Source organism: Candoia aspera, chromosome 10, assembly GCF_035149785.1.
Source record: "Candoia aspera isolate rCanAsp1 chromosome 10, rCanAsp1.hap2, whole genome shotgun sequence".
Taxonomy (NCBI): Eukaryota; Metazoa; Chordata; class Lepidosauria; order Squamata; family Boidae; genus Candoia; species Candoia aspera.
In genome coordinates this window covers 24,736,211-24,760,434 of record NC_086162.1, presented here as the reverse complement: position 1 = coordinate 24,760,434, position 24,224 = coordinate 24,736,211, and the positions used below count along the sequence as shown (strand labels likewise).

Here is a 24,224-nt window from a genome sequence, read left to right as displayed (position 1 = left end):
GTTTTTCTAAACATTGTGCAATTTCTGAAACCTCAATCTTCAACTCACTCTCCTTATGCAAACCAAACCCTAAATCAGATTGAAGCCAAGCTACCCAAGACGTATGCAGAGACACCAAGAAACTGAATTCAACCTCTGTGCCAACGTTTCTCAGCCTCAGCAACTTTAAGATGCTTGGACTCCAACTCCCAGAATGCAAGCTGGCTGGGGCTTCTGGAGTTGAAGTCCACATATCATAAGGCTGCCAAGGTTGAGAAACACCACTCTACTCTACTGACTTAAATAACCAACCCAGGAACATGACCACCTATCCACGGTGCACCGCAAGAGCGAAGTTCATGGAAGATCAAGCCGACTTGAACTAGCCTGGCACATCAAGATGGAGGACCCCAGCTCCAGAAGCCAGGATTTGCCATAAGCAGTCCTAAATCCTTACTTTTTGTGACCAAGAATCATTGACAACTTCCACAAGATCTCTAAGCCTAAGCTAGGCAACCTAAGCGAGAGTCAGATGCTGCAACTACATAGTCTAGGCTAGTGTTTCTCAGCCTCAGCAACATGGCTGGCTGGGGAATTCTGGGAGTTGAAGTCCACACATCTTAACGTTGCTGAGGTTAAGAAACACTGGTCTAGACTCAGACAGGTGGTGGTTTAAAATTTGTAGACTGCATCTATGCAAATCAACCGTGGAAGTGCTGGGATCTCCAGTGCATAAACACATAGTTTGTTAACCCAGAGGACAGGCAACAAAAAGAAGCGACAGAGAAAAGTGACCAAATTTGGGCAGAAATCACTGGTCCAACGATGAGATCCAATTCAGAGGGAGGCAGCTGGGGGAAAGAGCTCCCAGCAAATTGTCGTCAAGGAGAAGGACCAGGTAGCAGCAAGCGGTTGTCGAGTACAAGGACCAGCCAATGGACAGAGAGACCCATTTTGCTTTGAGAAAACCTCTGAGAAGCCTTTCAAGATGAAGTGGAGGTGGCACAGGAAGCAAAAGCGGAGGTCCACAACACGGCCAAAGACGTTGGAAAACGGATGGCAGGAACTCCCTGGCAGTATTGTGCTGGGTCTCCAAGATCGAGCGGTATCTCTAGGAGTCAGCTGGCTGCACTGGAGGGAGGACGTGGGGAGGACTGTCTGCTGTTCGGTCACAAAGAACCACCTGCGGGATAGAGGTATCTCTGCCACCTCAGGTCACCCGAAATACCGGAACTTCCTGTGCAAAACGGAACTAAAAGGGTCCTTTGTTAAAACGAAGGGGGTGGGGTGGGGGGAAGACAAGGACCGTTACACATTGCAGGGGATTAGTGTTCTCTCCCCTGCACAAAAGGGATTCCTTCTGATTTTTTCTTTCCAAGCAGCCAGGCAGATGGAGATCAGGGCAGACGTGGCTGAGTCGGGGCAACACAGCGGAAAGTTGGCCAGAATCCCTGTCTGGGTGAAGTGGGGGGGGGCGGGGGGCAGAAGGGGGCAGCTCAGTTCGCCCTTGTGCAAAATCTGCCCCTCCAGCAACCTGTGCTAAGATCTTAGCTTTAAATATAGTTTGTTAATCGATACTTTTAAACAGCCGAGAGGTGCAGAGAGCCCTGCGCTACGTTGGTCTCGGGAGGTTAAAGTTAGGATCCCTGTTTCCGTACAGTCAGGTTTCACAGGCGAGGGAGGGAAGAAACAACCTGTACACGCGTGGAAAAAGTCAGAACACTTTCCCATCTTGGCCAAATTTACTCCATTGAGCAAGGAACCGGAAACACCTGCTAGGAGGTCAGCTGAGCGCGAGTCAGTGCTGATTACACTATGGTGCCGCTTGGAGAGCCACCGTTCTGGGAACTCAGGGTCTGAAAACCAAAGTTGAGGAAAAGTTTAAAAATACCACCATGGCTAGTTAGTCCTCTGGAGCGAATCAACAGATGTGAAACCTAGTCTGGGCTGGTCAGGAATCACCCCCCCCCCACCTGCGGATCAGCACGTGGGGTCTTCCTTCGAGCCTGCGATTCTGGCCTCCAGGTCTCGGCCATCTACGGTTAAATACAAAACAAGCCACCTTCCTCTGCTTTCCCACCTGTGTCTGCCACTGGACAGGCTTACGGACAGGGATCGCTAGACCCGCCAGCAGGCTAAGGCAGGGAGGATCCCTGCTGGGGAATCAAGGCGAAACCTGGTTATACCACCCCAAACAAGAGTCAGATTTGCACACAAGGGAGCCTTCAAGGGCAACACACAGGTCTGGGGGCAAACGGCCCTAAAGCAGCAGGGACTGACAACTCTTCCAATCAGACCTGCAAAAGCGAAGTGGGCTTGTCCTGGCCTGCGCCACAGAGGGAGTCGCTGCTTCTGCACACGGAGACGGCTGCCTGGCGCAGCAGAGCTGAGCCGCTGGTCCAAGGCCTTCAGTGCTGAGGGATTTTTCTACCCCTACTCGGATCTGAGGCTTTTCATATACTGCGCCTGACCACTGAGCTATCTTCCCATCTTCTCCCCAGGAGTTCACCCAACATGCTTAACCCTAAGTCCACGTTGCCAAACCATTAGTGCGGTATTCACATAGCCGGGACACCCACACGAGCCAGCCGTGTTATGGCTTAAGGTGACGGCCTGGTTCGCACAACACACTAAGGCGAAGGCTGGGTTCCTCTAGCGTACAGGTAGTCCTCACTTAATGACCATTCACTTAGTGACAGTTCAGACATGATGGTGCTGAGAAAACCGACTTACAACAGGTGCTCACACTTACGACTATCACAGTGTCCCTGCAGTCACGTGATCATGACTTGGGCACTTGGCAACTGGTTTGCATTTAAGGTCCCGTGATCGTCATTTTTGACCTTCCTAGTGGCTTCCGGCAAGCAAAATCAACATGGAACCACATGATTCGTTTAACAACCACCACAAAAAAGGTTGTAAAATCGGGTCAGATTCGCTTAATGACCACTTCGCTTAGCAACCAAAAATCCGGTCTCAATTGTGGTCATTAAGCAAGGGCTACCTGTATGGCATCTCAAATCCCCAAGCCCCACTTCAGCCTATCCAGGAGTGCCGGGCGAACCCAGCTCTACCTCGGAATCAGACTTCTGAGCCGTGGCTAGCTTCGAAAGGAGCTGTGGCCCTCCTGCAGGAGAGAAGGGGGACCGGCTTACCACTTTCCCTGGTCTGGCCCAGGTGCAGATCAGCCCTTCCTGGCAGGCAGTGATGATACAGTCCTCCAGGAACAGCAGCACGGTCAGCCTCTCATGGGCGATCTTCTTGCACACCAGCGGCTCCAGCAGGGGGACCTCGTTGATGCGGGGGCACAGGGCAGTGCCCAAGACCTTGGCCGTGTCCAGCTTGCTTTTCGGCACCATGTTGAGCTTGTCGCTGCTCTTGCTGATGTTGCCCAGGCTGTGGTAGCGCTTGTGCTCCTTCTCAGTGTTTTTGTCGCGCCGCTCCTGCAAGGTGAGGGTGGCAAACTTGCCGATGCTGAAGGGCACTGCCCCGTCCCCCACGTGGCTTTTGGTGGCACCGGTAACGGCCGGGTGCGGCAGGCTGTTGGAGCGCGACAGGGAGCGCGGAAGGGCCCCGCCCCCCGACTCGGCGGCCAGGTTGCTCCCCCCGCTGCCCGAGGGAGGGATGCCGGCGCCGAAGGTGTTGGTGAGCGTCCGGGCCCGGGGCAGTGGGTGGTGGGGGTACAGGATGTCTTCCGTGAGATCCCAAAGGCAGAACTGGGTGTCCTGCCCCGCAGAACCAAAGCGGTAGGTCACCGAGGGGCTGCTTTTGGCGCTGTGCTTGGACAGGTGGGACAGAGTGCTGCTGGTCCGCACCCGCCTGAAATCCGCAGAGTCTTGGAGGTCCTCGTCGCTCCCACTGAGCTCCCCGCTCTCTCCATCCTCAGTGCTGGTGGTGTAGGGGTCAAAAGCCACCGCGTTGACCCACGACTTGTGGCCATGGCCCCGGGCGATGACCCGGCCCTCCGCAAAGGACCAAACCGTCACCAGGTCGTCTTCGCCCCCCGTCACAATATAGCGTCCATCGGGGCTCCAACAGACGCAGAGCAGGCCCCCGAAGTAGCTCTTCATCATCCCCTGCAGGAGCATGGAGTCAAAATGGAAGACGCGCAGGCAGCCGTCTTGGCTGACGCATGCCAGGTAGCGGCCGTCGGGCGAGAAGGCAAATTCGTTCAGCGCCCCTTCACCGACTGCCCACTTCAGGAGTGGGTTACGGGCGCTCTTGCCCTTGCAGGCGTAGACTGTGAAGCCCTCGCCTTGCTTGAGGAGGGTGTACTGGGGGGAGGTCGAGCCGCAGGGCTGCTCCACGTTGTACAGGTACAGGTGCCCACTGGCGTGGGAAGCCAGGAAGAGACTGTCTGTCTCGGGGATCCACTTCACAAAGGTGACCTTTGACTTGTCGATTAGCCTCTGAGGACACAGAGGGGGAGGGGCAAAGAGCAGGAAGCAAGCATGAGAAGGACCCCCAGAATTCCAAGGTACCACCAGTATCCTTCTGCAGGCAGATTCTGAGAAGCCCCGAGAATGCCCAGCTCGCTCTACATTTCTGAAAGTCAACCTCATTGCTAGACGGGGTCATCTTTCTGCTTCGCGTGGGGAGCACGTAAAACTAAACCCGCATCAATGAGATGTCAGACTGACCAGCAAGGTACAAATGTCCATTTACTTGTTTAGTGTTATGTCTACTTGGGGCTTCCCTGGAAACCATGATGCACAGAAGAATACAATCCCACCTCAGCATCAAAATGCTTGGCAGTTCTTTTTTCCCAACCTACAATGCAAATTTGAGGGTTAACTGCTTCTTCTTCAGGGCACAGGTCTATGACAATGGCTTTGCTAAAACTTTGAGTCCTCTTTCTGTCAAGGCCCCAAAGCCGCCAGCGGAACGGTCTAAGAACTACGGCCGTAAAGCTACAATTTGATTAATAGAGAGCCAGTTTGGTCTAGCGGTTAAGGCAACGGGCTAGAAACCAGGAGACTGAGAGTTCTAGTCCCGCCTGAGGCATGAAAGCGGGCTGGGTGACCTTGGGCCAGTCCCCCCCCCTCTCAGCCCAACCCACCTCACAGGGTTGTTGTTGTGGGGAAAACAGGAGGAGGAAGGAGTATTTGGTATGTTCCCCGCCTTGAGTTATTTATAAAAAAATTAATAGTAAAGGTGGGACATAAAATTAATTAATTAAATAAATAAAACAATAGTGCCGATTAAAGTCGGTAATAAGAAATAAAAGAAGTCATTAAGAACAGACTGAAATCAAGAGAGTCTTTGGGAAGAGTTCTCCAGATGTCCTCCTCCAGAACTCTCAGCACCGGCAACGGCCAAAGATGTGGGAAACAACAGTATCGGACATCAAGAAGCCATTAGCTGCCTGCTCCCGCTTAACTGAGCCTCGCTGAGCTGAAAGAGCGGTGCAAACATCCTCAAATAATACTCCCCTCGACTCACCTCCTCGTTAAATAGCTTACTGGTATCTTTCTTGATAAGATCCAAGTATTGCACTTGCCCGGCTGAGAAGCCAACCAACAGGGAGATGCTTTCTGAAGAGGCCGTGAACTGGTTGAAGTCATGGCAAGTGGGCTGCGTCCCCTTATAGATCCGCTTGTCAATGGGTTTCTTCAGGTCGATGGACTGGGAATACCACAAAAGAAAATACACATTTAAAAAAACAAGCAACAACAACAACAAAAAGCAAGAGGCAAGGATTTCAAACACAAGAATCTGAAGCTGGAAAGGACGCCGCCCAGCGAACCTGTCCGCCCCTTTCTCTGGCTAGCCCTAATCCCGTTTTTAACGGCTATGGACAGTTCTTGCTGAGGCGTGGTGAAGAAAGGCTAGGGTCGGCTGCATGCACCGAATGGGCGAGCAAGGCCACAGGGGTTACTAGCCAAGACGCCCACGTGGGATCTTTCGTCTTCCGGGAGGCTGTCCTGCCTGGCGACGCAAAAGCCCGGAGGAGCCGCGCCAAGGCAGCCACCTTCTGCTTCGGCGCTTCCTTCCGCGCACCAGCTGCGCTCGCCTTCCAGCTTTGCCCACCGGCCACACCGGCGCCTTCCGCCTGCCCCTCCCGTCTGCTCTCCACCCGTCCTCCCCAGATCCCCCCCCCGCTGCCTCTCACCCGGGGGCCTCCGTCCGCCCCGGCCCAGGTGACCCGCCGCCCCCGCCCGGGCCCGCCGCCCCCTCCACGCCCGGGGGTCCCGCCCTTCCCGGCGCCGCCCGGCCCTTGCGCGCTCACCCTGCGTCCCCGCCCGGACGCGCCCCCGGAGCCCGAGTAGAAGTAGAGCTCCCGGCCCAGGTTGAAGCAGACGCGGCTCCGCTCAGCGGCCAGCGCGCCCAGCTCTCCGTCCCCGCACGGGTCGCCCCCTCCTCCCGACAACCCCAGACGCACCAGCGAGAGGCGCACCGGGGGCAGCGACGGGGCGGGCGGCGCGGAGCCTCCGCCGGGGGCTGCGGAGGGCGGCAGCGGCGGGGCCGGGGCGGCGCTGGGGGCGCCGGCGGGCGCTCCTCCGGCGGGCGCGGCGGGGCGGGCGCGCGGCTCGGGCGCGCCCAGCAGCCGGTAGGAGCCCTCGCGGGTGCGGAACTGGCTCTTGATCTCGTGCGGCGGCGGGGGCGGCGGCGGGGGCGGCGGCGGCGGGGGGCCTCCGTCGGGGGCCGGCGCCGGGGCGGGGGGAGCCAGTGCCGCCGCCATCTTCCCGCCGGGCCGCCGCCTCCCGGAAGTCGCGACCCCTCGGTCACCTCGCCGCGGCCGGAAGTCGCCGAGCCGAGCCCTGGCAACGCGGGGTGGGGGCTGCTGGGCAACAGCCCGCGGGACGGGCCGGCCTTGGCAGCGAGGGGGCGGGGCGCGGCCGCCTTAGCAACGGGCCGTTGAGGCTCCGCGGGCTGCCTGGTCGGGGCCCGCCTCTGCCGCCGCCCGCGCGTTGCCCGCCCGCCCGCCCGCCAGCCAGGGGGATGGCCGCCGTCCCTCAAACGCGGCGGCACGCCCTCGGGACTCCCTCTGCAGAGATGACACGGGAGCCACGAGAGGACTAGCTGAGACACTTTATTGAGAAAGCAGAGCTCCCGTATTCCCCAGTCTCTCCCCGCCCCGCCATCCGCCCATCAGCTCTCCATCTTCTCTTCTTCCTCGGTGCTGGGCTGTGGCGGTGGCGGTGGCTCTTCCGACAGGCTCGGCGGGCTGCCTTCTGCTGCTGGCCCGTCCTTGGCTGGCTCCTCTGGGGAGGGCGTAGGCGGTGCCACGGCAGGGGGCTTGCCAGAGGACCCCTCGTCTGAGCTGCTGCTGCTGGCCCCCCCTTCCTTGCTGAGCAGCTCCTGTGGAAAGGCCAGCAACACCCGTCAGAGTCCCAGTCAGACATGAGAGAAACGATTGAAAGCCAAGTGGGGAATTCCAGACAAAATTGTTCTCAACCGAATAGGAAGCTGAGGAAGCGACCCGGTTTTTAGCTGTGAAACTGCAACAGCACCCAGAACTGAACTCAGATGGGCAATTTTTTCACTGTGGACAGCAAAAGCCCTCCCACCCCAAGTGTTCAAAGAGCCGGGTACCTTGCTGGGCCAGGGTCCCTCTAGACTGGAATCCAGCAAGGAGCTGTCTCCCCCAAAACTCTCCTCCTCCTCCTGCATGCTGATGAAGATGGTGGGGGTCTCGGCCTCGGGCACCTCTTCTGGCAAGTCCACCAACTCCTCGGCAGGAAGAGGGGTTGGTGGGCAGGCGGGCCGAGCTTGCTGCTGCTGCTTCAGCTTTTGCTCCTCCTCCAGCTGCCGCTTAAGGGCCTTCTCCTGGGCCAGGCGCAAGGCGATCATATCCTGGGACACCCGAGGCAGGAGGGGCTGGGGCTCTGCTTCTTCCTGGGGGTCAGACAGACTGGGTTCAGGGTCTCCTAGAGCAACCAAAGTTCTTTGCTCCTTCAAGAATCCGGTTAGACTAGGTACAGGCCCGACATATCCGGGCAGTTTAATCCCCAGCTGCATCTATCCCCATTTGTGACGCTGAGCAAGTCCCACGTTTGGCCATCGCGTCTCTCTAGCACAATCGCTGCTTTCCTTTGAAATGGATTCCAAAGGGTATAGGGTTAGCAAGCGTAGACGAAAAGCTGCATCAACAGCAGGTCGACGAGTCTGCCTGAACCTATCCTGCCCTCAAATAAATGGAATCGAATAAATAAAAGCGGAGATGTGCAAAGAAAGGTTTGGGAGTAAGCGTCGGCAGGCAAGAAAGAAGGGGCTTAAAATGACAAGAAAATATGGAAGACGGAAATCGGATTCCAGTGGTAAGACCATCCTTTTCTAATCCTGTTCTGGTAATTCTCTAGCCAAGGCTGCTCATGGATACTTAAAGACCGAGAGAGCTAGGAAATGCCCTCTTCTTTTTAGCTTTTTGTGTGTGTGTGTGTGCTGCCAAAGCTTGGCTTCCATACCAAAACTGAAATAGAAAACAAAACCTAGGCTTTTCTCTTCACCTGGCTGGACCCTCCAAGCAAGGGAAAAGCCAGTATTTTCTAGGTAGTTCTTCCCCACAGTGCCTTCTCTTTCAGCACTCACAAAGTCAAACTCTTGCCCTACACAGTGTTGCAACTCAGAACAATCTGCACGCGCTCAGTGCAATGATTCAGCTACCTCCGTCCCCATGGTGCTGACCTCCCTCTCTCTTCTCAGGGTCTTGGTCCTGGATGGAGCAGCGCCCCTCCCTTCCTCCAGCGGCTGCAGCTCTTTGCCTTCTGTATCCTGTTTGCTGCTGGCTTCCAGAACGGCCATGATGGAATTGGGGACATGGGCTTGCTGGGACGAGAAAGACTCTGCGTCAAGCAAACTAGCAGAACTTACGGCAGCAAAATGAACGTCACCTACTTGGCAGAAAGAGACTCCAAACAACAAATACAGTATTATTCTGGATTCAGATTTTTAACTAACGTTTAAATATAGATCCACTCACCATTCTGATCCAGTTCTATCCCAGTAACTACCTTTGAGAATATACTCTGGAAGCAAACAGGGTAAATGCCCTCATAGGCACACTGGGATATATTCTAGATCTTTATTTGGTTTTCATCATCCATGTGCTACATCTGGGGCCCTACCTGGTGCGGGGTGAAGGACCGGACATGAGCAAGCAGAGGCTCCCGCAGCTCTGGGCACTTCTCAAAGACTGCACTGAGCTGCTGTGGAGGTAACTGGAGGATGACTTGGAAGGACTGGGGCTTGGTGCGCTGGCAGCATTTGATGAAGCCCTCCCAGACCTTGGGATACTTCCACACCTGGGGAAGAAGCAGAGCTCAACAATGTGACTGAGCATCTTGGGTCTTGCTCTTCTAGAAAGGAATGGCCATGCCATATCAGGTTAAAATCCAGCTTTTTAAGGACCCAAGGCTTGGTTCCCCGCATCCTGCTCACCTGCTTCGAGATGAGGCGTGCAAGGATGTTCATGACAAAGCCACCCAGGCGTGGGTACATGGTCAGGGACTGGATGACTGTCCGCATGAGAAGCATAGGCAGTGGATTCTGTTCCATGAGCTGCTGCATCACCACAGCCAGTACCTCGGAGGTATATACATTATGCTCAGCAAAGCAGAGGTTGGTCGCTGCATGCAGGAAGATCAACAAGGTGAGAAAATCTGCTCCAAGCTCAGAAAAATAGCAAAAGAATGCAAAATGGGGCTACAAATGTGACAATGGTCAATCCCTTTATATGCAGAGCAGGAGAAAGATTCTTCACGTTATTGCCTCCAAGGAACAGGACCCAGAACTGGGATGTAAAATAAACTTTATATTATTCTGGTACCACTTCCAAAAGCTGATTAACAGCCTGTTCAGTTGTAATAGCGTTCTCCATGGTTGGATGCATGGCCAGACGGAGGCTACATGTTTGTGTTACTCCTAGAGGAGGTAGCAACCAAAAACATGGAGCGACGATACTGTGAGAATCCGCTCAACTCCACCCTGCGGGATATAACTGTGGCCTTAGAGCCTTCGTTCCAATCCATCTTCAAGTAAGTTGGGACCCTTCAGCCAATATGGCCTTTGAATTCTGGGAGGTGCAGTACCCACCCATCTAGAAGGTGCCACTATAAGGGAAAGCTTTAAGGGAAAGTTTCGGAGAACTGCCTGCCGTGAATCCATCCGTGAGGAGTTCAGCTGATCTAGTGGAAGGCAGGCAGATGCACAGTGGCAGCCAACCTTTGATGATGGACTTCATATCGCACTTGGTGGAATCAATGTTGTGGAGGGCAATCAACAACTCCCCAGGATTCAGAGGGGAAACTGCAGAATTTCCTTCACCTGTTGAAATTGCAGCAAGAGAAATTAGTCAATGGGGGTCCCTAGAACCCTGGAGAGCAGCCCCTGACCAAGCAGAGAATAAAGCTGTTTGGTTCATTTGTTTGGTTGACCACTCTCTCGAGTCCTCTCCCCACTTTCTTTCCCGACCTTGGCATTCCTTGGTGCATGGGCAACAGAAACTCAAGATCGGCTGCTTGCAGTGGGGATTGATTCCTACCATGTTGTGTTCCCAGGAGCCGGTTAAAAACCTCCTTCACAACGATGGGATTCAGCTTGATGAGTTTTGGCAAAGCCTGGATCACCTCTTTCTAGAAAAAGACAGGGAGCTTTAAGAAATTGGCTCCTGATCCCATGCCCAGAGAAAGAGATTCGTTTCAAATTTTCTGTGAAACCTAGGATGGTGCCTTTTTAAGGGCCCCCTTTTCCTCTTCTTTTGTCAGTCTTCAGTTTGCACTGGCTTCTCTGCAATGTGCACACGGAACAGCGAGGTACAAGTCATACCAGCCATGAAGCCCAATCCCCTACTCAGCGAAGGAATTCAAATCAAGCTTTCTCAATAGATTGTTTTCCAGCCTCTTGTCTGGAACAACCCCACTCTTGCAAGACAGCCTTCTGGATCAGGCCAGCATTCCCACAGTGGTTACCAGATGCCTCTGAGAAGCCTACAATCACAGACAAAACATTCCCCCCACCCTTGCTCAACAACTGAACTTCGAAGGCAGACTGCCTCAGATAATTCAGCCTTTTTCCTAAGGATCTCTTTGGGATTTGCCTTCTTTCCACACACTGGGTTGACCTTTCGCCTCAACTTCCCAAGATCCCTTTTCATCAAATTGGTCATCTAACTCATTACCAATGGCTGCCTTTCCTGCTTGGCCAATCTTCCATGTGCTGTGGAAAATGCCAGCAGGAACAGATCAAGAGTAAAGGGACCGCCAGATAAATCAGGGAATAATGTATCTTAAGGCAGCCTCACACAGGAACACGAGGAGTACCTTTTCCAAACCATTGAGGACAGGGATAAGGAATCGGACATCTGGGAGCCTCTTGTTGTACAGATCTCGAACGCGTTTCACTAGCTCTGGAGAGGGAGGAACTGCACAGAGAACATCGTGTCACCTTAAGCAGCTCAGTGTCTTGTTCAAGAGTCAAACTGATGTGGGTCAAATGGCCAGGAGCCACTGTGAGGCCACAGGAGAGGACAGCAGCATCCAGCAGGTCACATGGCAAAGGACGCCTGTACCTTTATCTGTCAGACTGTGCAGACAACGGGTCACCAGAGTCTCGGCACCTTTGGGACAGTTCTTAACCAGCTTAAGCAGCTCCTGAGAATTCATTCCCATCCCTCGGATCTGAAAATGGGGAAGAGTAAGCATGGGGAGGACAAGGAAAGGAAAGCCGTTTGCCCAGGAGAAGGGAGATGCTGACTCACCGGCTGCTCGATAACCCTGAGCACTGTGCGCTTGATGTCTGCAATGGCCTCAGTGTAGACAGATGCCAACTCATGGATCAGTTTGTGGTTCTGGGGGAGGAGGGCCAAGTAGAGGTAGAGGCAGTGCTTAATGGTCTCTTCTGTCCAGGGGGCAGCCACCTCTGCAAGGTAGAGGAAGGGTGAGAAGGAAAAGGCCAGGCAGCCGTGACTTGGGAGAGCAAGGGAGGGAGGGAGGGTGACCAAGGCTCCGGGAAGGATCTCCTTTTCTTTCCTCCCCTCCAGACACCTTGCCGGACCAGTTACCCGTATCTTTATCAGCACCAAAGAGGACAGAAGGAGGGTTGGGGTGGACCAGCAGCTGCAAGTAATTCAGTGCAAACTTCTCCACATATTCCCGCAGATGGTCCTTCTCATACATCCGCTTGATGAAGAGGAGGGCTTGCTGACGAACCTGAGATAGAAGTGCATCCAGCACTGAAAGGGCCATTTGCAAATCCAACAGGAAGCATCAAGAATTTCAGGGGATTAGGGTTTGTTTTTAAAACAAATTTCATACCCAAGGGGAAAAAACATGTGAAGTGGTCCACTACACAATTCACAAGTGGACTGAAGATAAAAGAGTTGAGAAGGCCTAAGAGGTGGATGGGAAGAGCATGACAGTTACTCTCAGTTTCATTATTTTGTTTGTAGTTTCGTGCTAGCAGTCTTTCTGGGCTTGGCTCTAGCTCACACGACCAAGGAAGGGAGAATCAATTCCAGCGCACTGAAGAGAAGCAAGTTGCCTCCTCCTCCTCCTCTAACAAAGGAGTCCTATAACGCTTCAAAATACGATGCCGTCCAACAACTGTGGCCCAAACGCTCATTTGTTTTGTTTAGGGGTGGTTCGCCAAGCAACTTCCAGGACAAGGCTCGTGGTCTCATCGCTGTGTGCCTAGACCAGTGTTTCTCAGCCCTGGCAACTTTAAGATGTGCGGACTTTGGCCCAAGTGGCAAGGCTAACAGCGTTGATGAGAGAAAACACACCGCGTCTGGATTTGTCTCTATTAGGCAACCACTGTTAGACTATGTGCTTGTATCAGAAAAAAACTGAAGTTTTGATTTTGGGTTTTGATGATTAAATGGTCTGATTTGATAGAAATAATGTTACTCAGGTTTAACTAATGGTAAGAGATTATATTTGTAATTGCATTTATATCTGTATTGGAGAAGGTCGGAAGGGACTTTCTGTTTCTGTCTTCTAATTCTGCACTTTTACAGGGTTTTTTTTCTTTAATCCTGTACGCTATCTTTTTTATATTCTATCTTTTGTATTTTAATTATACTCTGAAAATTAATAAAGTTCTTTTTTTAAAAAAAAGATGTGTGGACTTCAACACCCAGAATTCCCCAGCCAGCATCTTAAAGTCCGCACATCTTAAAGCTGCCAAGGTTGAGAAACACTGGTCTAGACAAATGCAACGTGCTGTCCGTGGAGCCGCTTCCCAAGACTACTCAGACACTGCTACGAAACACAGCCGCCCATCTGTTAGTGGGGGGGAGCTGATGCAGCCCTGTAACACCTGTGCTGCAGGCCCTGCATTCGCTTCCAGTAGATTTCCAGGGCAATTCAGAGATTACGGGAGTATGTAAAATTGACAACCAAGACCGCAAAAACACCGCAAAACCCAACTTCCCCAGACTCCAGATGTCCAAGACTTGTTCTCAGCTACCATAGCGATGCTGGCTGGGAGGTAAATTCCCACAGCAACCTGGGGAAGGCAACACTGAACAAATCACAGTAAGAAATTAACAATTCCAAAGTTGTTTTTAAGAGTTTAAAAAGAAAGCCTCAGACAAAGCTCTCTTGGCCTTTTCTCCAGTGGCCAACTACCTTGCTTTTGTCTGGTGCCGAGGTTGGTCGTAATAACCAGAGAGAGTACAGGGAAATTTAGGATTAAAATCTTCAAAGCTGTACACAAGAGGATTTGGCCCAGCCCAGGACTGCGCACCACCGGAGGCTCACCTTGTCTTTCTCATGGGAGCTGAGGTCCAACAGAACATGCAGATACTCAAACTGCCTGGATGGGCGCTTAAAGATGAGATCGCGGAGCGTCGACATGCCCAGATATGTCCGGCTCTGCAAGGGAGCCCAGGAGAAAAATGGTGGAAAGAATGATCCCATGGACATGGTTAGTATGTTTAAATTATTAATTTTTCCAACTAACGCTTTTAATAGGGCATTGATACTGAGATGTCTCACTTCACATATTCTTGTAATGAAAAGACTTAAGGGAAGGATATACTTGGCTCAGGATACTACTGGGTCATCCGATGTATGGAATTTCCCAATTTTTCTAATGGAAGATATTTTGGGGAGCACCATTGCAAAAGAGATCTACTCTTTTGGAATGACTGAAGAACCATGTTAATCTTTTACCCAAAATGAGGGGTGTGAAAATTTTTTTATCTACGATAATGTGCGGGTACATTGCAGTCTAATTTTTCCCAACCCGGTGCTCCCCAGATATCCTGAAATCCAACTCCCATAATCCCCAGCCAGCGCTGCCTCTGAAGCGCAAGCTGCGATGAATGATCGCGTCGCCCTGTCACGCTGGCTGGGGATGCCGGAAGCAGCAGTCCCACGTCTTTGAAGGGCATCCAGTTGCCGCGGATGGGTTGCGGCCCGGGAGACGCACCTCGTCTTCACAGTACTTCCGTATCACTTCCAGGGCGCTCTCTGTGATCAGTGGGGCTTCCAGAACCACCTTAGTGAAGATCCTGCAGGGGACGAAAGCGGAAGCAAACACAGTGAGAGTCGCAAACTTACACCAAGTGATCAGGAAGGAGGATAAAAGTACTGCAAGAAATGCTTCCGTCGCAACGTGAGCGCTGCAACAGTCCAGCCAGCAAGGTGACTGAAATCTTCTCCATTAAAAAGATGACCCCACAGGAAGCAGATGTTTAAATTACTTACACGGGTATCATTTTGAATCGGAGCACTTCCAAAACCATTTCCCAGAGACATTTTATTGGAGGAGACAGGCCACCCTGAGGCCCCCTCTTGAAACAGTTCTTGTCCCTTCAGAACAATTCAGCTAATTCTTGTGCCAATTTCAAAATCAACCACCTCAGCTTCAGAAATCTGCTAAACTAGGTGGCAACTCTAATTTAAGAATGCTAGTGGCAACCGGAGAAATAAAAATTAGGGCTCCAAACATAAATGGAGGGGTCTCCTAGCCCTGGTTCCTGTCCCCACCACCATTTCCACCTTGCCAGGGATGCAGAACCAGCTCCTCACCCGTCCTTCTGGTCGGGCTTCTCCTGCAGGCCAGAGAGGAGGCCGATGAGACACTCGTCGTAGTTGCTGAGGGAGCCAGAGGGGTATTGGCTCAGGTAAGCATTATATTCCTGATACAGCCACGCAAAGGCCAAGTCCAGCCGGTTGCGGATGTCATCCAGAACGAAGGTCAAGATCTCTCGCTTCAGAGGGACCTCAAACTGGGTCACCAGAGACGAAAGAATCTTCACCCGGGCCTGTAGGAAGAAAGGCAGGGCTGAGGTGAGCATACTTGACCACCTGAGTTGCCCATGGCGGCCAGCTTCCAACCTACTCACGTGGGCTGCCCCACTGCAAGCCACCGCCTTCTCTGACCGCAGGATCCGCTTCACAGCTGCCAGTTTCAGCTTGTCCTTCTGCGCATCGGTCAGAGGCTTGATCACGTCACTCAGGCGGAAAATCTTCTTGCGGCCACTGGCGCCTGCCAGCCTGGAACACAACGACAGAAATACCAGCTTTTGAAGTGGACTTGACCTCACGGAAGAGTGAGGAGGGTGCTTATCCAAAACGCAAGAAAGAGCCTTCCATTTCGGTAGTTCGCTGTACTGGGGGAAATCCACCTGTCCTTAAAAACGCTCAGTAACCTTGAAGACTTCCTGGCAACCCCCAAGAGTCTCTGGAATCTACTGATGGAGGAGGGACACCCTTCTTCTCATGCTTGAGCACCAAGCATCTGCCCTCTGCCCTAACCCAGTCAGGAGCTAAGGCAGCCCAGGTGGCCTCCAGCTTGAAAACTGCACCAGCAAGACAGCAGCATTCATTTCTTTACGATGGGAGCGATATCCTGCCTTTTGGCCAACTATGTAAAGCAGTGTTTTTCAAACTTGACCAGCTTTAAGATGTGTGGACTTCAATTCCCAGAATTTCCCAGCCAGCACGCTGTTGCCACAGTTGAAAAACACTGGTATAAAGGTTGAGCGGGGGAGGGAGGCCAGGAAAAGTGCTCTGCATGGTTCTTTGTAAAAACCTGAGTTTTTGTCAGTCTTTGTATGTTGTAAATAAGTAGAGTAATGTTGCGTATTGCAAGTCTCTTGAATCCCATTCTGTTGGGGCCCCACCAAGCATTTCTGCTACCTCTCACCTTGGCTGGGCAGAAGGAATGATTGGCTCTGGGCGCCGCTTGGCCTGTGGTGCCCCCGTTTCCACCGCAGTGGGGGAAGCAGAGCTTTGAGCCCCCACCACTGAGATGGCCTGGCCTGGGTTGAGAGTGGAAATGCGTCGCTTGATCAGCACGCTTTCTGGCTTGGTTGTCTTCTCTTCTTTCATTGCTTCCTTGGCCTGTTTGATCTGCTCCACCCCTGCAAACGAGAGCAAGGGAGTTAACAGTTTGCCAGACACAAGTGACCAGTTCCAACCCCATTAAAATTAAGTCATTAGAGAGATGAATAAACTCCAAGTATTCCATTCATCGTCAATAAAGTAACATGTAAGAATTAAGTGGCATACTAGGAGAGAGTGATTTTTTAAAACCTGCCCCTGCAAACACACCCTTTGAAAAGTTTTCTTACTGAGTTATACAACATGACAAAAGCAAACAGAACTCACACACACACACACACACACCCTGCGGCACAGATAACTCACAGCATTCATAAAATTCCTTCCCTGCCCAATTGTTGCTGGTAGCCAATGCAACTCCTCCAAGGCCCCCTTTGCAGGCCCACCTGGCCCCAGTCCAGCGGCAGTCATCTGGGTGGCCATCAGCCGGGCCAAGTGCTTGATCTGGACTTCAGTGCCAGCAGATTCCACTGGTGTGTATGTAGCTTGGAAGGAAGCAGGCATGTTCTCTGGAAGGTACACCATGCTGATGAGCACCTGGGGGTGGAAAAACAACATCAGGGAGGGGGGTAGAAAGCCAAGGAAGAGATACATGTATTTTAAATTTGCTGAACTGCTTTCCCAAAAGCTCTACAACAAAAACATGACGCACATCAATCAAACATCAGCAGAGTGACAAGCGTTAATTCTGTTTCCAGAATAAGATCTTTGATCAACCCTCTTTCAGGAGTTTGTTCCCTTGCCCCTTCTACTCCTCCTAGCTCCAAAGCAAAGAGTTCTAGGCCTCTTTGCCACAAGGGATTTTCCCTCCAAGTGCAGAAAATACTCAAACTACAGAAAAGCAAAGAGCTGCTTCAGCAACTAAACCCAGGAATACCCACCAAGTTGGCGACGTTATCTGGAGTCAAAAGGGGCTGCAGAAACTCAGCTGTGATATCTATATCTGACTGCGTGCTGATCTGAATGGATGGTTTGGGGGCAGGCACTGCTACCTGCTCCAGATCTTTGTCCTCGTCATCTTCCCCAAGGGGTGGTTCTGCAACCAGGAGCAGGAGAGAAGTTACACAGTGGTGATCATCAGTCTTTGGCAAAAGAGCATGCCCTACGTGCAAGGCACCCCTGCCCTCTAAAAGAGACCACTCACCAAGCTTCATTTTCTTCAAGGTAGGGTCACTCTCATCCCGAGGGCGTTTGCGTAACTCCTTCAGGTTGGGCATATTGCGGGTAATTTCAGCCTGCTGGGTGCCCAAGTCCATCAGCAGGGTGGTGATCTGGGCCTGGAACTCAACGGAGGCTGGGTGTTTCAGGACACTAAGCAAGTGGAGCTTGAGGTTCTTGCGGACGCTGCTCACCTGGGATTTGGCCAGTGTGGGAGGGAGGTTGGCTGTCAGGAGGACAGGACAGGAAGCAGGTCAGGCAGCCAGCAACCTGAAGGACATCCTCAGGTTCTCTCCCAGGAGAAATTGGCTAGGGGAAAGAACTAGAGGAGAAACAAGGGACTTCTAGCCCACCCTATATCTTCATGGTCCCTCTTTGGAGCTGGCTAAGAGGGCCGATTAATATGATAACCCTAATCGTATCTACTCAGGACAAGTATAAGACTGCAGCTTAAACTGGTAAGATGGCATAACTAATAACAATGATCTGAAGGATCAAAGATAGCTGCTTTCTAAAAGGCCACTGCATTCTATCCTGGTACAGATATTGCCACAGTAAGCTTCTGGTTAGAAAAATTAGAAGGATATCACTGGGAGACCTCTAAATTTGGCCTCGGAAATCACTGTATTCCTGTTTTTCCCTTTCACACACACACAAAGATCTAAACTAATTTGGGTCAGATCACTTGAACTGCCCAGCCAAGTCCCTGGTGCAGTGACCTGGGATGGCTTACCGTGCAGCGTCTCGTAGGCCTGGATCACCTCTGACATGAACATCGGCCGCTGTCGGGCGATGGAGGCCAGGGAGCCCAGCGCTGCTGTCAGGTTGATGCTGGAGATGGCTGGGTGTACCATGAACTTCAGGAGCTGTTCAAGTGCTGCCTTCCCTTCCTCCCACAGGACATCTGACGTGATGGGGAAAAGGCCGGCAGTCAACAGACATCAAACTACAGACTGCTACCACATGCACAATTCTGTTAATTTCATTAAATCGGTATCCTGCCTTTCCTCCAGGAGCAAAAGCAGCATAGGCGACCCTCTCCGCCATCGGGATTGCCACCACAACCCTGACAGGTAGGCTGGGCTGAGGGAGGGTAACTGGCCCAAAGGCCCCCCGTGAGTCTCCACGTCAGTCTCAATCTGGGTCCCCCTAGTCCAGTGCCTTAGCCAAGAAGAGCACACTGTACTGCATCTGCAGGGTGATCCAGGATAAGGAAGAGGATTAACAAATGGGCAGTCTCTCCTAGGGGTTGTTCTGGAGATTTGAAACTCCTGTTGCTTTGCAGCAGGGCTAGGGAACAAGAGCCCTCTTAATGCTGCCGGGCCTAGCGTTCCCGTCGGCCGTGAGCCACTCTGGCTGGGCAGATGGGACCTTGCGGTGGATTTCAGGAATGCTGCTGGTTCTCAGGAAGGAGGGAGCACATTCCAAGGAGGAGGACGAGGTAAGTGGAGACACCGTCCAGGAAGCAGCTGTGGGAAAATCAAGGGGTTCAGAATAGCCCCGCCCTGGAGCTTTCCCAGGTGATTTCTCCTCAGGTTAGATAGAGCTGCTTTACTCTGGCAAGCTTGATGTCTGGCCCAGCCCAAGAACAACGAAGAATCAATCCAGCCAAACTTCAGTTCTTCATTTGCTCACACCGTATAGACAGAATCTTGCCAGACGAAAGCTGCTCTTCCTAACCTGAGGGGAAATCACCTGGGAGAGCTCTAGGGCGGGACTAGTCTGAACCTCTTAGTCGTTCCACAATCGCTTCCTGGACGGTGCCTCCTCTTATCTTGTCCTCCACCTTGGAATGTGCTCCCTCCTTCCTGAGAACCAGCAGCATTCCTGAAATCCACCACATCACCTCCCCCTTCAGAGACACATTCCATCAGAGACCTGGTGTCTGGCTCTAAAGTCTCCCTTCTGTTCCACCAGGCATTTACCCAGTGGTTAGTCCAGCCCCAAACCAGGTCGGAAGGGTAAACACGATTTCCCTTGGACTATACCCCTCGGGCCTCCCCCTCCGCCTTTCTTACTATATTTGATGTATGTGTGGTCTGTGGGAACCCGGTCAAGGCTGATGTCATTCTCGTGTCGCTTGGGCACCTCCGACTCTGGCATACGGGGCGAGAGGGTAATGATCAGCCCCTCCACAAACTTGATGGCGTGAGTGCGGATCCCATCATTGTCGGAGTCCAGCAGCTGGATGATTTCGCTGGCCATGGCTGACACCATCTCCCAGCAGGCTTCTTGCATCTCATTGATCACTCTGGATTTCACCATCCACTGTTCAGCAACACAAAGGAGGGGAGTCTGCTGTGAGCAGCTCTGCATGCTAGCGAGACAGGTTCAAGGGGGCTCAGGCAGATGAGGAATATTTGGAAATGGAAATGGAGTCCTTGGTGCTCTTTGAGGCTTGCTGTTTTCTTGCAGATGTTTCATGGCCAGACTAGGCAACATCTTCAGTGCAAAAAGGGAGTGGGCCTTGCTCTCAGTTGATACACCCTGGCTTGCCCTGCTTGTGTTGGTGGGGGTGCCGTTCTCTCCCTGGGGGTTCCTTGATTGGGCGGCTGTTTGCTGCTGGGTTGATGGCCTGAGTTAACGGTTCCTTGATTAAGGTATAACGTACTGCTTGATGGTTCATCTGGCGTTAATTCTAGTATTAATCTTTGCACACCTCGGTTCACCCCTGAGCTACAAATATTAGCTTCGATTGGAAATGGAAATTCTGCTCGTACCCTGTGCCTCCATGACCACCACCCACTTCCCGCTCAGGGTTTTGTGTTTTATTCACTTGTGACTATCTTGTTACTCCAAGAAGGTGCAGTCCCAGGTTCCACTTTTTATGTCAAGCGATGACAACCATGGGAGCAACTCACCTGCAGGGCCACTTTATACAGCTGGGTCATGGCAAGGATGGCCTTCTTGACCACGTTGACGTTCTCATCCCTCAGCAGCATGTTCAGGTTGGCAATGAGCTTCAGCAGCAGTTCCGTGTCCCGTTTGCTGAAAGCAAGAGATTCCCAAAAGGGGAATGAACCAGGACAGGACTAGCCAGGTGTCTACAAGTACAGCTGCTACAGAGAACAACAGGAAGCACCTCGGGAACCAGGTCAAATGGCCTGCCCCTGCCTCAGAAGCGAGAGGGGAAACTGGGCATCCAGGTGGCAGATGCACCACAGACTTACCAGGCTTCCTCTATGAACCCGATAACGAATTTCCGCACCTCAACGGACTTATCTGCCTGGAAAGCAATGATTTCCTACAACAGAGAAGCAAATGGGGGGAGGGATTGTGACAATTGTGCTTGTCAGTCCCAAGGAAAACCACGTCCGGCTGGAACGGAGCATGCGGGACAGACCGGAACAGGCACCCGGACGAAGACTAAGAGCTGAGCCCAGTTCTAGCAGCCACGATCTCCCCACCCCCTGCTCAAACACAACTGGGTGGCATGAATTACGGGCAGGAAGAACCGCAAAGCAGACCCCGATGGAGAAAAGGGGATTTCTAGCCAATTCCCAGCAGACTCACATCCAGGAAGTTATCCAGCAAGGTAGGGTCCTTGTTTATGATCAGTTCCTGGACCTAAGAAAGGGGAGAATGATCAAGACAATGAAGAAAAATCCAGCCAAAAAGGGAGGAAAACCTGGAAGAACCCCTCTAGTATAGCATCAGGCTCTCTGAGCATTCCCCAGATGTGCCAACCCCAAGCCCCACTTTGTCCTTCTGCACAAAGGATCAGACTGCAGGAAAAGCCCAGGGAGGGATACAGAGTACAGGGGCCTCATAAGCCACTGCAGATTCATTCATCAGGCCCCTGAATGCAAAAACCGTTCCAATGTACAGAATGGCCGAAGATTTTAATCCTCTAATACAGGGTTCCTCAGCCTTGGCAACTCTAAGCTGTGCGGACTTCAACTCCCAGAATCCCCCAGCCAGCTTTGCTTTGAATTCTGGGAGTTGAAGCCCGCACAGCTTAGAGTTGCCGAGGCTGAGGAACCCTGCACTAGACCAAACTGGCTCTCTGATTCTCTACTTCCAGAATCATTACTGTGCATGAAAACTTGGCTGTACTGAGCTACATTGACAAGCTCCTTTAGATCCCTTTCTAGTTGGCCAGCCTTTAAGTAATAAGTAAACTTGCTTTTTCCCCATCACAATGTTTTTTTTAAAAAAACTCTCATGATTCTATGTCCACTTGAAACTTACCTAGGAAGTAATGAGGCTATTCAAATACATAGAAGCGAAATTAGAGGAAATTAGGCCACTGGCCCCTCTGTAACAGCAAGCGTTTTGGCTGGCTGGCCAGAGAGGGATCTTGCACAAGTCAGTTAAAACCATTTAACTGAAGAAAAACAGGGATCAAATTCAAGAAGAGGAAAAGCAGTTACTTCACTCACTTGTTTAAGGATCGTGATTTTAGACTCGTTGATTATTAAGGCAGCCTGATTTAGCAAATCCACAACCTGGTTATTTAAAAGGAAAGAGAAAGAGATAATCAGCATCAGGAACGAAAAAAGCATTTTCAGAGAAGCCTATTCTACCTATGGGGAAATTAATGGGTGTAATAATTCCTAATGTGTTGGAAAAGAGAAGAGACTGAACGGAAAAGCATGTGAATTTTCGTTTTAACTACGCAATTTACTTTCTTGCAAATGTGACACCCGGCAATCTGAAGAACAAATGGACTGAAGGATCAAAGCCAGAGGAAAATGAGGGAAGCCAGCAAAGAAGATGCCCTCCACGAGCTACATACATGAGTCCCAACTGGTTTTAAGATCATGGATTCCCTTCAGGCTTCTTGTTTATTTATTTATTTAATTTTTATCCCCCCTTTATTATTTTTTATGAATAACTCAAGGTGGCGAACATACCAAATACTCCTTCCTCCTTCTACTTTCCCCACAACAACAACCCTGTGAGGTGAGTTGGGCTGAGAGAGAGGGACTGGCCCAAGGTCACCCAGCTGGCTTTCGTGCCTCAGGCGGGACTAGAACTCCCAGTCTCCTGGTTTCTAGCCCAGCACCTTAACCACTAGACCTGGGAATCTTACTTTCTCTGATGTAGTCATGGTATCAGTCTCCGCCGTTTCCTCTCCAGAAAAGAACTGGGATGCAATACTCATCCGCGAAAGGCCAGGGTCTCCCACCCCACTGGCATTCGCCATGGCTTCGCACCCTCAATCCAAGCCAACAACAAGCAGACTGAGACCTAGAAACAAGGCACAGGGTGTACCGTTAAAAACAAGCTAGAAAGAAACTAACAGTGATTCCAGAGACTAACTTGCAAAGGTATATCATGGGAACTTTGTCACCAGGCCTGTTGAATGAAATAGGAAAGCTGCTGATGTTTTCCCCTCGCCCCTCAACTAGTTAGGATTTCAAATTAGTTAGGATTTTCTGGAGCACACAGAGTTATTGGCGTTCTGGTCGCCAAACGTCCGGAGACCACCAGGATGGTGTTTACCTATTTGGTTCAGTTCTGTTAAAAGGGCAAATGTCAGCTGTGCTTCATTCACAAAGAGTTGCTAAAACTAGGCAAAAAGTTGGATGGATCTGAAAAAGCTGCAGTCATATCTCTGAATGGTTAGATAAATGGAATTGCACAGAAGCCTTCTCCAAGCACACCAAGTCCTGTGCAACTCAAAGCCTTGAAACAAACGCATGCATTCTTCGAGCCCTTTATTTAGTATCAAAAATGACAATTTCTGTACTCTTGCAAAATACAAAGCAACTGAGCCAACCCCGATTGTTCTGTACCGGTGGCCCAGCTTTCCCTTCTCTCTCTGACAGTGCTTCTCATCCTCAGCAACGTTAAGATGTGTGGACTTCAACTCCCAGAATTCCTCAGCCAGCCATGCCGGCTGGGGAATTCTGGGAGTTGAAGTCCACACATCTTAACGTTGCTGAGGATGAGAAATATCCGTCTAAAAAAACAACCTAACAAATGGGCATAGTTTTCCCTACAGGAGCTGCTTCATCTAATCTCTCTCGGTCCCGTGGCGGTCAGTTCCACAGGCTCACACGGCGCTGGGTGAGCCCCGGAAAGACAGGCTGCGTTGGATGTCGGCTCCCACTTGCCACGCTGGCTGGGGACGATGGGGGTACGAGTCCAGCACCTCCAGAAGGCCCATCGCTGACCGGCTCGATCCCCGCCATCTCGCCCTACGTGCCCCCAAAGCACCCGGCCGTCGCAGCCCCCCCACCGAGCTGACCTCCCCCTCCCTGGGGGCCTCCCCTTCCGTTTCCATGACAACTGCTAGGCCTTTCGCGCCCCGTCCCGTCAGCGGGGCCTCCTCTTACCGACACCACCGGGCAGAGCCTTTCCTTCGCCTCAGTGAGCGAAAACTAATTCCTTTGCTTTCTGCCCCGTACCCTTTTTTTTTAGTCAGACTTCCCCGAACCCCTCATGTTGGCAAACGCAAATCCCCCTCGCATTTAACGAAGCACCACCACGCATGCGCGGAGAGCAACGCCTCTCGGGTAGCGTAGTTTGCTCCGTCCGCCCCAAAGGCGGCCCGGCTCGCTTCTCCCTTGCCATTAGGGGAGGAGCAGGAGGAGGAGGAGGCTGGCGCCGGCCGCACGGCACCCTGGGTAGAGCCGCTCCGCCGATCGAGTGCCGTCACGCGCTCCAACGGGTCGAGGAGGCGCTGCGTGCAAAGGGTTCTGGGTGGCGTAGTTTTCCCGGGAGGGAAAGTGCGTCGCCGCGGGGAATTCTGGGACGCGGAGGCTTTATCCTGCCTCCATTTTATAGCGTTCGACGAAATGTGAGGAAGGTTGTCTTCCTCTCACGCGCGTTACCTCAGTGGCACAG

At 52.1% G+C, this 24,224-nt stretch overlaps 2 protein-coding genes across 2 annotated transcripts; both read right to left on the bottom strand.

Moving 5' to 3' along the window:
• Window positions 1-1,537: 1,537 nt before the first annotated feature.
• On the bottom strand, window positions 1,538-6,691 carry DMWD (DM1 locus, WD repeat containing). The gene is made up of 4 exons (XM_063312604.1): window positions 6,209-6,691; window positions 5,422-5,604; window positions 3,135-4,388; window positions 1,538-1,835 (listed from the first exon to the last, which is right to left on the bottom strand). The coding sequence occupies exons 1-4, from the start codon at window positions 6,659-6,661 to the stop codon at window positions 1,788-1,790; spliced, it is 1,938 nt and encodes a 645-aa protein (XP_063168674.1). The 5' UTR covers window positions 6,662-6,691; the 3' UTR covers window positions 1,538-1,787.
• Window positions 6,692-6,996: 305 nt separating this feature from the next.
• SYMPK (symplekin scaffold protein) lies at window positions 6,997-22,622 on the bottom strand. Its single transcript, XM_063311941.1, has 26 exons — window positions 22,465-22,622; window positions 21,812-21,877; window positions 20,943-20,996; window positions 20,600-20,673; window positions 20,291-20,417; window positions 19,448-19,697; window positions 18,163-18,333; window positions 17,416-17,655; window positions 17,153-17,307; window positions 16,658-16,808; window positions 16,075-16,291; window positions 15,272-15,422; window positions 14,955-15,190; window positions 14,353-14,434; window positions 13,680-13,793; window positions 11,981-12,128; window positions 11,678-11,838; window positions 11,489-11,597; window positions 11,241-11,341; window positions 10,463-10,553; window positions 10,144-10,245; window positions 9,361-9,548; window positions 9,048-9,224; window positions 8,608-8,748; window positions 7,516-7,818; window positions 6,997-7,281 (listed from the first exon to the last, which is right to left on the bottom strand). Exons 1-26 carry the CDS (start codon window positions 22,576-22,578, stop codon window positions 7,072-7,074), a joined length of 3,933 nt encoding a protein of 1,310 aa, XP_063168011.1. The 5' UTR covers window positions 22,579-22,622; the 3' UTR covers window positions 6,997-7,071.
• Window positions 22,623-24,224: the final 1,602 nt, after the last annotated feature.

What these genes read in the sequence shown, in the direction of transcription:
- DMWD (XM_063312604.1), bottom strand. Translation starts at nt 6,661, where the DNA reads ATGGCGGCGGCACTGGCTCCCCCCGCCCCGGCGCCGGCCCCCGACGGA. An exon ending in GTAAGCTATTTAACGAGGAG is followed by an intron (nt 4,389 to 5,421) that starts GTGAGTCGAGGG and finishes CTGTGTCCTCAG; the next exon opens with AGGCTAATCGACAAGTCAAA. An exon ending in GGGCCAGACCAGGGAAAGTG is followed by an intron (nt 1,836 to 3,134) that starts GTAAGCCGGTCC and finishes TTTGGTTTTCAG; the next exon opens with ACCCTGAGTTCCCAGAACGG.
- SYMPK (XM_063311941.1), bottom strand. Translation starts at nt 22,578, where the DNA reads ATGGCGAATGCCAGTGGGGTGGGAGACCCTGGCCTTTCGCGGATGAGT. An exon ending in CCATGACTACATCAGAGAAA is followed by an intron (nt 21,878 to 22,464) that starts GTAAGATTCCCA and finishes TTAAATAACCAG; the next exon opens with GTTGTGGATTTGCTAAATCA. An exon ending in TGCTGGATAACTTCCTGGAT is followed by an intron (nt 20,674 to 20,942) that starts GTGAGTCTGCTG and finishes TCTCTGTTGTAG; the next exon opens with GAAATCATTGCTTTCCAGGC.